This window comes from Nipponia nippon, unplaced genomic scaffold (assembly GCF_047370975.1).
Source record: "Nipponia nippon isolate SJK-2023a ecotype South Korea unplaced genomic scaffold, ASM4737097v1 scaffold_64, whole genome shotgun sequence".
Classification (NCBI taxonomy): Eukaryota; Metazoa; Chordata; class Aves; order Pelecaniformes; family Threskiornithidae; genus Nipponia; species Nipponia nippon.
This window is the reverse complement of record NW_028262385.1, coordinates 209,907-227,028: the sequence shown is the minus strand read 5'-3', so window position 1 is coordinate 227,028 and position 17,122 is coordinate 209,907. Positions and strand designations below refer to the sequence as shown.

General features: G+C 52.4%; 1 protein-coding gene and 1 pseudogene across 1 annotated transcript; one reads left to right on the top strand and one right to left on the bottom strand.

The window, feature by feature from the left end:
* The first annotated feature begins 379 nt into the window (after window positions 1-379).
* LOC148051193 (uncharacterized) lies at window positions 380-5,881 on the top strand. The gene is given in 5 exon segments (XM_087738302.1): window positions 380-1,904; window positions 3,921-4,162; window positions 4,664-4,831; window positions 5,068-5,217; window positions 5,861-5,881. Coding segments are annotated over 5 exon segments (2,106 nt in total).
* Window positions 5,882-12,819: 6,938 nt separating this feature from the next.
* Window positions 12,820-14,345, bottom strand: LOC148051192 (olfactory receptor 14J1-like; annotated as a pseudogene).
* Between the last annotated feature and the right edge of the window lie 2,777 nt (window positions 14,346-17,122).

The window sequence follows — 17,122 nt, the reverse complement described above, 5'->3', positions numbered from 1 at the left end:
CGCGAGGGAAGCAGCCGGAGACGAACGAAGCGTAAGGAAGGAGTGGGTTTTGAGACCTTTGCACTGAAGCGCGCGCACTACTTTGTGATTTGAGCTCCTGAGGGGAGGATAGGGGAAACTTGAATTTTAGGGTGTGACCCCCTCAGGATGATATCCCCTTTGTAGGCTCTCCTCTGTCTCATACTAGTTTATGGTCTGGCCTCCTGGGGGAGTATAGGGGAAGCTTGAATTCTACGGTGTGACCCCCTCAGGACGATATCCCCTTTGTAGGCTTGTTTTTGTCTCATAATAGTGTGCGGATTGGCCTCCTGGGAGCGTATAGGGGAAACTTGTCTTTTTAAGGTTTGACCCTCCCGGGACGAATTCCCCTTTGTAGGACATGGCCGCCCAAAAGGCAGACAATTTTTGTGAAGAGACAGAGAGATTATATGAGTTTTTAGAAACGTACCGCTCTCGCCCCTCACCCCCAGGACAAGATTGGGCTCGGGACCACTGGTTCCAACTGCCAAGTGTTATGGACCGAATAGTGGTCTTACATAGAGAAGCTAGAGTAAAGAAAGGGAAAGGGAAAGCCATCGTATGTGCTGTGTTAGGAGCGTGTCTGGGAGCGACGGTGGAGGATAAGAAACGAGCGCCCTGTCCATCCGAGGCTCTGGCCGCTTTGTTGCAAGCAGCAATAACACCGCTGCGAGAGCAACTACTAGAGACCAAATGGGCGCTAGAGGAGGAGAAGCGCCAGAATATGATTCTGAAGGAGGAGCTGAGGGTTCAGCTCCTGAGGGAGGCAGACACCCCCGCTGAGGCTGAGGTAATGCTGGAAGAGAAAGGGGTACGCCAAATTTACCCCCAGAAAGATCTAAAGTGATTAAGGGAGACTGTGGATAACCGCCCCCATATGTGCCCGCTGGTAAAGACGGAATACATATACGAGGACGATAGTGACAGCCGTCCCCAAGTTGTAATGAAAGAAATCCCTTTTACTGCCACCGAATTGGCTAAGCTCCGAAAGGACTTTGCTAGAACAGCAAGGGAGTCCGAAACCGAATACGTGTGGAGGGTATCCCTGTCGGGGGGGGACGGGATCATGCTATCGGAAAAGGAAGAAGAGGGGTATTGGGGCCCCGGCGTCTTTCTCACAACGGGCGATCGCCGAGCCCCATGGTCTCTGACCCAGAGGGCTGCATATTGGGCGGGGGGGCTGAACCCATTGGAGAGGGGGGATCCCCTAGCTATAACTGGCTCGGTCGAGCAACTACTAGAAAACGTACAAAAGGCGGCTTGCCTACAAATGATGTACGACCGGGAGCTGAAACCAAATCTAAGCTCTCCAATGTTGCTACCTGTAGACCCCGAGCGGCTGACGCCGCTAATAAGAGGACTCCCTGACTCGCTAAAACCTATCGGGATCCAGTTACAGGGGAGAATTCAAAACGTGCCCCGCGAGGAGCGAATCGCAGCTGCCCTGGAAGGAACGGTAACCCCCGAAGAGCGGCAGTGGGGGAGAAAGGTGTGGACCTGGGGGGAGATAGCCCAGGAACTAATAAACTATGGGAGGAAATATGGGCCAGTAGGCAGAACTTACAATAAAGTGGAAACTAGGGCCGTGCGGACAGCGGAGCCGGCAAACAAACTGCTGGCTCCTTCAGGGGGAAGCCCCGACCCAATAAAAAGGGAGAAACCCCCATTCCAACAAGAATTGTGGCAGAAGGGACTGCAAAAGGGTGTGCCCCGAGACTTAATGGATGGGCTCCCCACCAAGAAGTTGGAGCTCCTGGTGCGGAGGTGGTCTGGGCAAGGACCCCCTCCCAAACTGAACCCGCCTTCTGCACCAGCGTTGGACAGGGAGGAAGGGTTTAAGAAGGATAAAAAGAGCGGCGGGAAACTAAAACCTCCGCCCCCTCAGGGTGAGGAGGGAGGCGGAGGGTGGATGTTCATCAGACAACTCACCTGCAACAATAAGGGGGACCTCCTCATTACCGTCGCAGTAGGGCCGAGGAAGAGGCCCGTGACCTTTTTAATTGATACAGGGGCCCAAATTACAGCAATAAAACAGAGCGAGGCAGAACGGTGCGGCATTTCAACCCCTTCTAAGCACCTGATAGTATTAAATGCCCTAGGGAAAACCCAATCTGTGCCCATGACCCCGGTAACCTTATGGCTACCAGGAGATGAGAGTCCGGTGAAGACCATGGCAGCCGTAGGACCTTTTCAAATGAATCTCCTGGGAATAGATGTTTTAAAAGGGAAACAGTGGCGGGACACCCAAGGGAACTCGTGGTCCTTCGGTGTTCCCCAGGTCAGAAGATTAGCCAGGAGCCCTAGTGCAGAAATGCGCCTGTTGCAAGCAGCGCCTCCCCTTCCTCCTTCCCGGCTGACCAATGTGAAACCTTACCCGTTACCCTTGGGAGCAAGGGAAGGCATCACCCCTGTACTAGAGGACCTTAAACGGCAAGGGGTCGTAATTCCCATACAATCCCCCTTTAACTCTCCTTTGTGGCCTGTTAGAAAACCCAATGGTAAATGGAGATTAACTGTAGATTACCGGCGCCTCAATAGCAATACCGGCCCTTTAACAGCTGCCGTGCCAAATATTGCTGAATTAATTGCAACCATTCAGGAGCAAGCCCATCCAGTGATGGCTACCATTGATGTCAAAGACATGTTTTTTATGGTCCCGCTGCAGCCTGGGGACCAGGAGCGCTTTGCCTTCACGTGGGAGGGACAGCAATATACATTCACTCGACTGCCCCAAGGATACAAACACTCCCCTACGTTGGCCCACCATGCACTGGTACAAGAACTTGAAATTATCCCTATACAAGCAGGAGTCAAAATTTTTCAATATATAGATGATGTGCTTATAGGAGGAACCCAGGTAGAGGACGTTGGAAAAACACAACGTGATATTGTCACCCACCTGGAACGGATGGGATTGACAATCCCACCCGAAAAGGTCCAAACTCCCTCCAGTGAGGTAAAATTTCTAGGAATCTGGTGGAGGGGGGGAATGGCCTGTATTCCTCCAGATACCCTATCCTCGTTAGACTCCCTCAAAATGCCCGAATCCAAAAAAGACTTGCAACACGCTCTAGGGCTACTTGTATTTTGGAGAAAACACATTCCTGACTTTTCAATTATTGCTAGGCCACTATACGACCTACTAAGGAAAAAGGCTCAGTGGGAGTGGACCCCAATCCACGAGGAAGCCTTGCAGTTACTAATTTTTGAGGCAAACACCCATCAAGCCCTAGGGCCAATTCACCCCACCGATCCGGTTCAGATCGAATGGGGATTTGCCCGTACTGGGCTCTCCATCCACCTGTGGCAAAAGGGACCCAAAGGGCCCACCCGGCCCATCGGATTCTATTCACGCAGCTTCAAGGATGCTGAAAAGCGATACACTACTTGGGAGAAGGGGTTGTTTGTAGTTAGCCTAGCTTTACGAGAGGCCGAACGAACTATTCGGAAACAGCCGATAGTCCTTCGGGGCCCGTTTAAGGTGACTAAGGCAGTCTTGGCAGGGACCCCACCCCCCGACGGGGTGGCTCAGCGAGTGTCCGTAAGGAAATGGTATGCTCAGATAGAACACTATTGTGAGGTCTTTTCTGTTACCGAAGGGGCTGCTAAAATGCTAACTATACAAGATGAGGCAGACTTAAATAAAGAAAACCCTCCACTGCCCCCCGTGGTCAAAGTAGCTCCCCCATTTTCAGAGCAGGTCCTAAACGCATGGTTCACTGACGCTTCCTCGAAGCGGGAAGGGGAGGTTTGGAGATACCGGGCTGTAGTCCTTCAAGTAACAACTAAGGAGAAAATAATTACAGAGGGAGAAGGCAGTGCACAGGTAGGGGAGCTGGTCGCAGTGTGGAGCGTTTTTAAACGCGAAAGCCAGACCACCTCCCCTGTGCACATTTATACAGACTCCTACGCCGTCTTCAAGGGCTGCACGGAGTGGCTCCCGTTTTGGGAGCAGAATGGCTGGGAAGTCAACAGACTACCAATCTGGCAGAAAGAGAAGTGGCAGGATATTCTCGAAATTGCAAAACGGGGCACATTCGCGGTGGCGTGGGTAGCTTCCCACCAACAAACCGATAGCCCAGCGGGCCGGTGGAATGCAGAGGCGGACGAGTTGGCCCGACTAGCCCTGCTACAGAGCACCCAAGTACAGGAAAATTGGGAACACCTACTAGAGTGGCTACATGTAAAGCGGAGGCACTCGGGGATCAATGATTTGTACCGGGAAGCACAAGCTCGGGGATGGCCAGTCACTAGAGAGGAGTGCAAGACTTGCATATCCTCCTGTGAACAATGCCGTGTTCGTTTGGACAGACATCCCCTGGAAAATGAGCCCCTGCACCTCAGGGAAGGGAAGGGTTTGTGGGAGGCCTGGCAGATCGACTATATCGGGCCCTTCCAAAAATCCGCAGGGAAACGATACATATTGGTGGGGGTTGAGATAGTCTCCGGACTCGTACAAGCCTGGGCTTGTGCAAAAGCAACTGGGGAAAATACTGTAAAGGCCCTCAAAGAATGGTTTGGGACCTTCCCTAAACCATGGACTATCCAGTCAGACAACGGCACGCACTTCACCGCCAAAATAGTCCAGGAATGGGCAGCTCGGGAAGGGATTTCGTGGGTGTTCCACACTCCGTATTACCCGCAGGCAAACGGAATTGGGGAACGGACCAACGGGCTGCTTAAGCGCTTTTTAAAACCCCACCAACCGGGATGGGCCGAGCGGGTGGGGGAGGCGGTGACCAATGTCAATAATCGCTGGGGTACAAACGGGTGCCCGAAAATTGCGGCATTTTGCCCGCAAGCCCCAACCATGGTACCTGTTTCTCGAAACCCCAACTTCCCCAGTGCATCATTTTTCTCTCCTGGCCAGCCGGTCCTGGTTGAGCTTCCCACCATGGGGGCTGTGCCTCTGGTATTAGATACCCCCCTAAACAAACATACATGGAGAGTGAAAGATACATGTGGGAGAACCCACAAAATCCACACCAAATGGATTATTCCCTCCTTCTAACCCAAGGAGCGAGTTTTGTTCCTGTTTCTGTTTTTAAGGGCAGCGATGTGATCACGATGCACCTGCTACTTTGGATCATTTTAACTCAGGGACACTTCCATGAAAGTGATGAACGACCACTCCCTCTACCTTCCCCTCCTCCATACAACCCCTTCGAGAACAATGAGTTTGTGCTATTAGCAAAAGCCGTGAGTCAAACTTTCAATCTGAGCCACTGTTGGGTTTGCGGCGGACCCCTAGGGCTATCAAGTTGGCCGTGGACATCCGCACCTCTCACCCCAGACCAAATTGTAAGCAAATATAGCGAAGCCGCAGACGATCCATGGGATGGCAGTGGCACCTGGCCAATTCAGTTTCCAACAAAGGGGCAATATTGTTTGAGTCGCACCCAGAAAGGAGGGGTTGAAGTGGGAGAAAGCACATGTCAATGGACTCTCACACGTAAGCCCCTCGACAAGGAAAAGGACCTGTGGGTGTGGCTTAATGAAACAGGGCGTAACCAGGGGTTTAAGGGATATTGGTCAAGCAAAAATGAAACCTTGATTCTCCGACATTACAAACAAACTTGTAAATGGAGGGGTACTTATGGGGCTTGGTATTGTACTGGCCGAATAAGGGATGGGGCAACCACCTTTTTCAGCCCTCTGGGTGACAAAGACACAACTTATTTTCAGTTTCCACCGGGGAAAGATGGGCCATTTGCTAAGGGAAATAAAGCCAAAAAGGGGCATTATTGGATTTGTGGGAACACAGCATATAAGTTCTTACCCGCGGGGTGGTCAGGAGTTTGTTATATAGGGATTATAAGGCCCCTCTTTTTTCTCCTGCCAGAAACTGGTGGACCCCAGCTAGGCATAAAAGTGTATGATAACCTCGGGGATAGAAGGATTGCCCGTAAGATGCGATCTACCAAGATAAATTTAGGTGGGACACAAAAATGGGGAAATGACGAATGGCCCCCTGAGCGAATAATTGAACACTATGGGCCAGCAACCTGGAATCCTAACGAGCCCATTGCAGGGGCAAGAGAACCAATTTATAACCTAAATCAAATAATTAGACTACAAGCAGCCCTAGAAATTATCACCAACAAAACTGCTGATGCCATAGACCTATTAACTCGACAATCGCAACAAATGCGCATGGCAATCCTTCAACACCATATGGTTTTAGATTATTTATTGGCTGAGGAGGGAGGGGTGTGTGGAAAATTAAATATCTCTAACTGCTGCTTAGAAATTGATGATGTGGGAGAAGTAGTTCTCCAGTTGACCCAAGATATCAGGAAAATAGCCCATGTCCCTGTTCAAACCTGGAGTGGTTGGAACGGCGATTTGTGGTCCTGGTTACCAGGGGCACCCTGGGTGAAACAATTAATATTGTATCTATTATGTGCAACCGCCACCTTACTGTTCCTACCCTGCATAATTCCCTGTTTTATTCAATTAATTCGACATGTTGTGTCAAATATGCAATTTGTTCCCAGCGCTCCACCTGATGGTGCAACAAAAATCCGTACCATCCATCAGCCACAACCTACCTCCGTACCAATCATTTAAACCCATTCCCAATTCCTCCTGAAGGAAGAAATTGCATATTGCCAGTTACTGTTAACCCCATTCCTAATGTTTGTACTCCAAAGTTGAAGAATTGTTAAAGTTGTTCGAGAATGAGTTTGCATTGAGCAGTACCCCAGTTCTTCTGTGTTAAGATGTTCCTTCACCTAAAACAATGTTGTTCCCTTCCTCCTTCCCACAATTTTCCTCCACCCTTATCCCCAACTCCCTCAACTCCCGTTTTCTTCCTTTCCCCCTTCTTTCCTCTCTCTTTCTTTCTCTTCCTCCTATGCCACCAAGCTGCAATGTCGAGCCACGGGGTGGTGTAAAGGACCGATAGAAAAATGTGGTTTTTGTCTCGACATTGCCGCCGTAGCGCCATCCAGCGTCGCGCTTCGAAAAGACCACCTTCTCCACAGCTTTAAGAAAAACAACCTCGTGCGCCTGCTCACAGACTGAAGGCACGAAAAGAGCCGAGGCGGGGACAAAAAGGCGCGAAAAGAGCAGAGGCGGGGACGGCACATCCGTGGCGAGCCGCACGTACGCATTTGTGATCCGCGCGTGCGTGAGCCCCTATATAAGGAGCACACGTGCCCCTCGGGCAGGGCAGCAGCGGCGGCGCGTGAGAGACCACTCCTTCTGTTCCTGCACCCTCAAGCCTCCCCCCCCTGCTTCGGTCCCCGACGACGCCCGAGGCCAGCGGAGACCCAGCAGAAGATCGTCAGGACTCGAGGTGGTGGCGATAAACTCCTTTTCCTTCTCTTTCTTTCTCTTTCTCTCTCCCCTATTCTTTTCCCCTCCTCCCTTGCCCTCCCTCCTCCCTCCGTTCTCTTCTCCCCTCGAATAAAAGTCAAAGGTTGTATGACATTTGACCAATTCCAGCGTCTTAATCTCGTCCTTGGGATCGTATCGAAACCTCCCCCGACATTGGATCGGGACAGCCAGCTTCTGGGGATACCTCCAGGAACACCAGCTACATTGCCCTGCAGCCAGAGACTTACCATGTAGAGGGCTGTGAAGATCTCTCCCACGCAGTGAGCTCTCAGATCAAAACCTTCGCATTCCTGATTGCCTTTAACCGCTCAATGCCAGAGAGACCTCGACATAGTGGAGCCAGGTCAGTGGAGGGCCACCAAGGTCAGTGGGGTTGAAGAACTTGTACTGGGAGAAGAGGCTTAGAGAGCTGGGCTTGTTCAGACAGGAGTAGAGGAGGTCTTGTGGGAAACATGTAGCAGCATTACACGGTTCCCAGGAAGACGGAGTCAGGCTCATGTCTGTGACACAAGGACAAGAGGCAATGGGCTGAAACAAGAGAGGGTCAGGCTAGAGAGAGGGAGAAACTTTCCCAGCATGAGGATAGTCAGGTGCTGGAAGCTGTTTCCCGGGGAGCGTGTGTGGGAATAAATGAGATTGTGTTTTACTTTGACGAGATGCAGCTGTGCTCTTGAGGCTTGTTACAAGCAGGTTCGCAGGAATGCAGCTGTGGCCTTGAGGCTTGTTACAAACAAGTTTGTGAAACTTAGAGGCAGAAAAATAAGGATGAGATTGGATACATCCCTGAAAGAGGAATTCGCGTGCACCAACTTGAAGAACCAATAAGTAACGCTGAAGAGACGCATGGAGGCAAGACAGTAACCAATGAAATAAGTTTTGCTTGCTTGTGAACACTAGATCATATTATAAAAGCTATAGATTGTAAAAATAAAGTCGTCTTCGCTTGTCTGCACTTGTCTTCGCTTGTCTTCGCCTAAACTTATATGCAGAGTCCATGTTTAATTGCCACAGAAGGAGAAGAGAGAGCCTGAGCTCTCCCTATGGCACATGACTCGAATCATCCAGATGAATACCTCTAGAGGCCACCCTGAACATAATGAGTAGGGACAGGTTCAGTTGCCCTTCTTTTGGGCATTAGCTGTCATTTCAGTTGGCCAAAGGAAATTCCCAATAGCCTCCAAGACGATACCATGGTGAGAGTTGGTTATAGACCACCCAACCAGGATGAAGAGGCAGACAAAGTATTCTGTAAGCAGCTGGGAGAAGTCTCACAATCACTAGCCCTTGTTCTCGTAGGGGACTTCAACTTGCCAGATGCCTGCTGGAAATACAATCCAGCAGAGAGGAAAGAGCCGAGGAGGATCCTGGAGTGTGTGGAAGATAACTTCCTGACACAGCTGGTGAGGGAGCCAATGAGGCAAGGCACCCTGCTGGACCTGCTCTTTGTGAACAGAGAAGGCCTGGTGGGTGATGTGATGGTTGGAGGCTGTGTAGGGCATAGCGATCAGGAAATGACAGAATATTCAATTCTTGGAAAAGTAAGGAGGGAGGATCAGCAGAACTGCTACCTTGCACTTTTGGAGGGCAGACTTTGACCTGTTCAGGAGTCTGGTTGACAGAGTCCTTTGGGAGGCCGTCCTGAAGGGCAAAGGAGTCCAGGAAGGCTGGGCATTCTTCAAGAAGGAAATCTTAAAGGTGCAGGAGCATGCTGTTCCCATGTGCTAAAAGACAAGCCGACAGGGGAGAAGACAGGCCTGGCTGAAGAGAGAACTTTGGCTGGAACTCAAGAAAAAAAGGAAAGTGGGGAGCTCCCAGTTGAGTGGAGGTTGGCAAATATGACGCCTGTCTACAAGAAGGGTGAGAAGGAGGATCTGGGGAACTACAGGTCTGTCAGTCTGACTTTGGTGCAGGGGAAGGTTATGGAGCACATCATCCTGAGTGCCATCATGTGGCACGTACAGGACAACCAGGTGATCAGGCCCAGTCAGCATGCGTTTATGAAAGACAGGTCCTGCTTGACTAAACTGGTCTCCTTCTATGACAAGGTGACCCGCTTAGTGGATGAGGGAAAGGCTGTGGATGTTGTCTACTTGGACTTTAGTAAGGCCTTTGACACTGTCTCCCACAGCATTCTCCTGGAGAAGCTGGCTGCTCACGGCTTGGATGGGTGCACTCTGCGCTGGGTTAAAAACTGGCTGGACGGCCAAGCGCAGAGAGTGGTGGTGAATGGAGTCAAATCCAGTTGGTGGCCGGTCACGAGTGGTGTTCCCCAGGGCTCAGTGTTGGGGCCAGTCCTGTTCAACATCTTCATTGATGATCTGGATGAGGGGATCAAGTGCACCCTCAGCAAGTTTGCAGATGACACCAAGTTGGGCAGGAGTGTCAATCTGCTGGAGGGCAGGAAGGCCCTACAGAGGGACCTGGACAGGCTGGACCGATGGGCCAGGGACAACTGTAGGAGGTTCAACAAGGCTAAGTGCCGGGTCCTGCACTTGGGTCAAAACAACCCCATGCAACCCTACGGGCTGCGGGAGGAGTGGCTGGAGAGCTGCCTGGTGGAGAAGGACCTGGGGGTGTTGGCTGACAGCCAGCTGAATATGAGCTGGCAGTGTGCCCAGGTGGCCAAGAGGGCCAATGGCATCCTGGCCTGTATCAAGAATAGTGTGGTCAGCAGGACCAGGGAGGTGATAGTGGCCCTGTACTCGGCATTGGTGAGGCTGCGCCTTGAGTACTGTGTTCAGTTTGGGCCTCTCACTACAAGAAAGACATCGAGGTGCTGGAGCGTGTCCAGAGGAGGGCAACGAAGTTGGTGAACGGTCTAGAATACAAGTCTTATGAGGAGTGGCTGAGGGAGCTGGGGGTGCTCAGCCTGGAGAAGAGGAGGCTGAGAGGAGACCTTATCGCTCTCTACAACTGCCTGAAAGGAGGTTGTAGCGAGGTGGGGGTCAGTCTCTTCTCCCTAGTAACAAGTGATAGGACGAAAGCAAACGGCCTCAAGCCGCACCAGGGGAAGTTTAGGTTAGATATTAGGAAAAATGTCTTCACTGAAAGGGTGGTCAAGCACTGGAACAGGCTGCCCCGGGAAGTGGTTGAGTCTCCATCCCTGGAGCTATTTAAAGAACGGATAGACGTGGTGCTCGAGGACATGGTATAGTGATGGACTTGGCAGTGATAGGTTAACGGTTGGACTTGATGATCTTAAGAGTCTTTTCCAACCTTAATTATTCTATGATTCTAACGAGGGCCCTGCAATGCCAGGAGAGACAGCAATGAGGAGACAGCAGGCAAAGGGCCATAAGACTGGAGAGTGTTTCAGGGCAACCTCTTGGAAACCCCATGGGCTGGATCCAGTGCAGCCATCCCCTGCCCTGTGTGCTATTAGAGACACCCCGTGGTCCTGCCCAGCCCTGTCCTTGGCTCCTGAGCAATCAGGGATGATGGAAAAGGGCTCAGCAGCAGTGCTCCTGCTCCAGCTGGGTCTGCTTCTGACCCTGACCAGCACGGCCAATGCAGGGTCACCCCAAGGCCCCAGGGCACCACAGCCCCCTCCCTCTGCAGAGCAGCAATGCCAGCGTGGGGCCTTGCAGGAACCAGGAATGTCTGGCGAGGCCGGCACAGACATGCTGACCTGGGGAAAGCCTCTCTGGAGAGCAGGGATGACTGTGGAGAAGGGCAAGGGAGCATTTCTGTGGCTGCAGGGAGGAATCCATGAGAAAGAGAAACCTCTTTCTGCAGGCACCCACTCGGGTCAGGCTGCTCTGTCCCCTGGCCAGGACTCCTGTGCTGGTGTGGGGACAGGGGCTGACAATGACGGAGCAGAGTCAGTCTGTGTTGGGCATCTCCTGGACCAGAGGCCATGCTTCCTGCAGTTTCCCTAACCTCCATTTGCTCATGCCATGGTGAGCCTGCAGCCCTGGGGCTGATGGGGAGGCTGAGACAGGAGCTGCTGTGCCCTTCAGAGGGGCTGGGGCTGTGGGGTGAGTGCCCAGAGCTCTGCAGCACCCTGTGGCGGTGTTGTGGTTTAACCCCAGCCAGCAACTAAGCACCACACAGCCGCTCGCTCACTCCCCCCCGATGGGATGAGGGAGAGAATCAGAAGAGTAAAAGTGAGAAAACTCTTGGGTTGAGAAAAAGACAGTTTAATAGGTGAAGCCAAAGCCGCGCACACAAGCAAAGCAAAGCAATGAATTCATTCACTACCTCCCATCGTCAGGCAGGTGTTCAGCCATCCCCAGGAAACCAGGGCTCCATCATGCATAACGGTTACTTGGGAAACCAAAACAGTCCGGTCAAGGGGTCGAGCGCATCTGTCACACTCTGCCCCACTGTCAGCCCACAGGCACCACCTCAGTCCCTCTGCGCTGTGTGTTGGGTGTCACCACGGGCCCTCCCCTGAGCCCGTGCAGGGAGATAAGATACAGTTTAATAATTGAAGTACAATAAAACAGAACAGTTTAATAGGTAAAGCAAAAGCCGCACGCAGAAGCAGAGCAAAGCAAGGAATTCATTGACTCCTTCCCATCGGCAAGCAGGTGTTCAGCCATTCCCAGGAAAGCAGGGCTCCATCACGTGTAATGGATACTTGGGAAGACAAATGCCATCACGCCGAACATCCCCCCCTTCCTTCTTCTTCCCCCAGCTTCTATACTGAGCATGATGTCATGGGGTATGGAACAGCCCTTGGGCCAGTCTGGGTCAGCTGTCCTGGCTGTGCCCCCTCCCAGCTTCTTACACATCCGGCAGAGCATGGGAAGCTGAAAAGCCCTTGACCAGTGTGAGCACTACTTAGCAACGACTTAGCACTACTTAGTAGGAACCAAAACATCAGTGTGTTCTCAACATTGTTCTCACCCTAAACCCAAAACACAGCACTATACCTGCTACTAAGAAGAAAATTAACTCTATCCCAGCTGAAACCAGGACAACATCGCTTGTGCCCTGTCCCCCTTCTGTTCCTCCTACTTGACACAGCCTCCCCCAGGTCCTGGAACCTAACCAGCCCTATCTGCACCCCATGTAGGGTTTCATAGACACCCCTGACCCAGGGTCTGCCAGGGTCTGAACAAGGAGAGAGGTCGAGCAGGGCTGGCCATTCCCCCAGTGCAGGCCCTGAGTCCATCAGGAGGAGGCAAAAATGGCCATGCAGAAAAACTCAGCCATAAACCTGTGAAGAGTGGCCAAATAGGGAGGCCACCAGTGAAAGCTCCCTCCAGTCCCATGCCCTAACACATTACCCTGAGCCCTACTGCCCTCAGCCCATGGAGAACACCAGCACAGCAGCACGGCCTTGTGGGGGCAATCCCTTCAGCCTGTTCCTGACCTCAGCTTTGGAAGAAGAGCCCAACCTCTAGACACCGGCACTGAGGAAACCCCCTTTTATTACAGAGATGTGACACGGGAGGCCACTGTACCATTGAGCCAGGCACATGTGCAAAGACCTTTGGGTCAGACAGACTGGGTTCATGCCTCTGGAGAAGCGGACTGCATGCAGACATTCCTGGAGAAAGAGAATTATCACAGATAAAATGCCCAAAGCACAGGAGATTCCCCAGATGAATTGGAAATGACTGGTGAAGAGACATGGGCAGCTTATTGCTGCTGAAAGACGACGGATTGAATGAGCTTCTTCAGTGCCTCCTTGAGCTCCTGGTTCCTCATGCTGTAGATGAGGGGGTTCACTGCTGGAGGCACCACCGAGTACAGAACTGCCACCACCAGATTCAGGGATGGGGAGGAGATGGAGAGGGGCTTCAGGTAAGCAAACATGGCAGTGCTGATAAAGAGGGAGACCACGGCCAGGTGAGGGAGGCATGTGGAAAAGGCTTTGTGGCGTCGCTGCTGTGAATGCATCCTCAGCACGGCCCTGAAGATCTGCACATAGGACACCACAATGAAAACAAAGCACACAAAGCCCACAAAGACGCTAACAACAAGAAGACCAGCCTCCCTGAGGTAGGAGTGTGAGCAGGAGAGCTTGAGGATGTGGGGGATTTCACAGAAGAACTGGTCCACAGCATTGCCTTGGCAGAGGGGTAGTGAAAATGTATTGGCTGTGTGCAGGAGAGAATTGAAAAAAGCACTGCCCCAGGCAGCTGCTGCCATGTGGACACAAGCTCTGCTGCCCAGGAGGGTCCCATAGTGCAGGGGTTTGCAGATGGCAACATAGCGGTCATAGGCCATGATGGTGAGAAGACAGTACTCTGCTACTACCAAGAAGGCAAAGAGAAAAAGCTGGACAGCACATCCTGCGTAGGAGATGTCCCTGGTGTTCCAGAGGAAATTGGCCACGGCTTTGGGGACAGTGGTGGAGATGGAACCCAGGTCGATGAGGGAGAGGTTTAGGAGGAAGAAGTACATGGGGGTGTGGAGGCGGTGGTCGCAGGCTATGGCAGTGATGATGAGGCCGTTGCCCAGGAGGGCAGCCAGGTAGATGCCCAGGAAGAGCCAGAAGTGCAAGAGCTCCAGCTCTCGTATGTCTGTGAATTGCAGGAGGAAGAACTGGGTGATGGAGCTTGTGTTGGATGGTTGCTGCCTCTGGGCATGGGGTCCTGTTCCCACGGGAAGGGTTAATGATGAGGAAATGTCTCTGAGCAAAATCAAAGCTTTCTTTTAGACCCTCACTCTGACACACTCTGCCCCATTCCCCCACCCCCCACTTACTCCTTTTCCAGGAGACCTTCCTTCAGCTCTGTGGCTGCAGCTCTGGCTGAGTGTGCTGTGAGGAGCAGGGCCTCTGCCCGCTGGCTGCTGAGGAGTCAGCCCTGCTCTGCAGCAGTGGGTTCATGGGAACGGTGGGGCAGGGGCCAGTCCTGGTGTTCGACTTTCTCAGATGAAACTGGTCCTAATGCAGAAGGGCCTGTCAGCATCTGCACTCCCAGTTCTAAGGAAAGGGGATAACAGAAGGCACTTCAGGAGGTTTGGGGATTTTAATGCTCCACCCCCATCTCACCTGGGCAGTTTTCTTGGATTTCAGAAAACTTCAGCATTTCTTCTGCACTCAGGGAGAACAGAGCGAGTCCTGATATCAAAAGGATTGCCTGGGGCTTAGTGTAGAAGAAGGGGAGCTGATCTGTCTCTCTGTCTTGTTCTCAGTTGCCGTGGGCTTGTTCTCCATGAGAGGGAGGGTGATCCCACTGTTTTGCTACCCTGAAAAACAACCAGACTTTGCTGAGAACAGAAATATCCCCCACAGACCACTAAATGTCTCACCCTTTCTCAGGGTCTCAGCACCCCACTTCTAGCCCAGGACACACAGGGCTCATTTCACCACCCCAACAGCATTTCCTCCATTGTAGCATCTCTACACTTCTGCATGGGGCTTTCAGATAACAAAAGGGTGCTAGGGGACAGGTTTGCATTCTCAATGGACTTCTCAGCTTGAAAGGACAAAGCTTCTCAAGCAGAGCTTCTCAAGGACACAGCCAAGTGTCCTAACGATACCATCTGATTAAGGGAAAACCAGCTTATTCTCCAGCCCCATAGACCTCATTGCCCACAGCCCCACAGGTTAGAGGAAAGTTGGAACACTTGTTCCCATGGACACATCTGCCTGAAAAGACCCACAAGATCAGTGTGTGACTCTGCAGCTAAAAATTCCCATCCCCGGAGAGTCTGGCAGCAAGAAGATAACAATAGCAATAACACAGACCAGTGGAGGAACAAGGCAAAACACAGTGAGGGTGTGGCTGAGAGAGGCCAGGGCAGAGGCATTGGGGCACTCAGACAGCGTTCCCCTTCCCCAGCTGTGCACGCCACCTCCCAGATACCACCATTGCTGGGCAGCTGCTCTCAGCCCCTGCGCTCTGCAGAGGGAACTGGGCCCGTGGCTGCAGAGCTGCACCACGGCTCTGCTGGAGCTCTGGCTGCAGGGGAGGTGGTTCACGCCTTGGAGCCCCCAGCCCTGAGGGCAGAGGCTTTGGTGGGTGGGAGAGGAGGCAAGGGGGCTTGCTCAGAGGAAGGCATCTGCATTGGAGGGGATCATACGGAGATTTCTGAATTCTCCCTTCCACAACATTTCTGGTTTTACTTTCCTCTCATTCCCAGATCACATCCCTGCTGCCTGGAGATTTTCCTGCTGGGAGATGTTTCCCTGTCCCATGGCTTTTCCCTGTTCAGCAATCACAGACCCCATCCCAACCTCTGTGCACTCGACTTGGCCCTCCAGAAACCTGCCTGTTTGCAGGGCAGTGGCTGGGTGCATGTTCCTGTTTGCAGGTGGAAAAGGGCAGGTCAGAAGAACCCTGATGGGTCCAGCAGAGGTGATGCTGGTGCTGTGCATAGGCAGAGCAGTGGCTGAGGGTAATTTAGGAGGCTCCTATCAGGAGTTACTGATCACTCAGTCAGGAGTCTCTGTGACTTTTTTAAAGTTGACAGCTCCTTTTCCATTTGTCCCTTTTCCACTATCCTCCTCACTCCATGTAGGAAATTGAAAACAAATTGAGGAAATCTTCATTATCTTTATGCTAATCCCTGCCAGGACCTTCTCCTTGAAACATCCCTGAGGAAATATTCTGGGGGGGAACTGGAGCTGTGAGCAGCCCTGACCCATGCAGCACCCTCTCAACAGCAGAAGGACCCTGCCCTACCAGGGGTCCCTTCTTCCACCCACAGATTCTCCCCACAGCGCCGCTGGGAGCTCCCCGGGCAGGCTGAGCATTGACCCTGGCACACAGACCGCTGGGGCACAGGGACCCTGCTCTGAAGGACAGCCCTGGGCATCCGTGGCTGTGCACCCGGCTTAACAGCCTTGCAGTCATCCCTGGAGGAAGGCAGCCATCATGCCCTGTCCCTCTGATAGTGCAGCATGGAAAACCTGCTCTGGAACATGTCTTCCTACTCCACATTTGAGAAGCCATAAGATTCATCCTTAAAGATCCCACAGGCTGTGGGATGTAGCAGCTTTTGGAGATCCCTCCCGCAACTGCAGCTTCACTGCCCTGCTTCCAGGGACTTACCGTGTCAAGGGCTTTTTAGATTTTCCCACAATGGGCTCTCAGTGTCCTCGCACCACAGACTGCCTTGCCTTCAACCTCTCTCTGCCTTGCTACTCTCCCCTCTGTGCCTGCAGGCAGTGCCCTCAGCCCTGCTGCCCTTTGCAGAGGAGCTGCTCCTGGGCAGAGCTGTCTCTCTGCAGTGCTGCCCACTTGCCATCAGCTCCCTCCATCCCAGGAGCCCAGCCCAGCTCAGCAACAGAGGCCCAGCCCAAGGCACCACTTTCTCTGCCCCTCTGGGCTCCCTCCAGGTGTCCCTGCGGCTCCAGGGGAACCTGCTGTGAAACAGGCTGAAGAAAACACTTCTTTTCCCTCCCTCAGCTGGGGAGACACAACTATTCCCAGCACTGTCATTTCTCCTATCAGGAAAACATTTGGGCATGAGAATCACCTTTCCTTGTCCCATCATGAGACAGGACAAGCAGACAGTAACAAGGAGGGATCTGTATTACCCTTGCTGAGGGAAGGGATGCAGATGAGTCAATAGACGCTTCTCATTTGTGGTTTTGCAGTCCTGGGGCTAGAAGGGGACTTAGCTCCCTCCCATGCACAACACAAACCAACAGGACGTGGGATTCCTCTTACATCAGGTGTGCAGGTGGGCACAGAATAGGCACCTGCATGTGAGCTCCTTGCCTCAGTTCCCATGCCTGTTAATGGGGATGGAGGGCAGGACTGGGCTGTTCAGACACAAAGCCTGGTGATATTGAAGGTGTCAGGAGTGGTCAAAGACCTGTGGAGGTAACTGCAAGCTCTAATGGAGCCATTCGTAG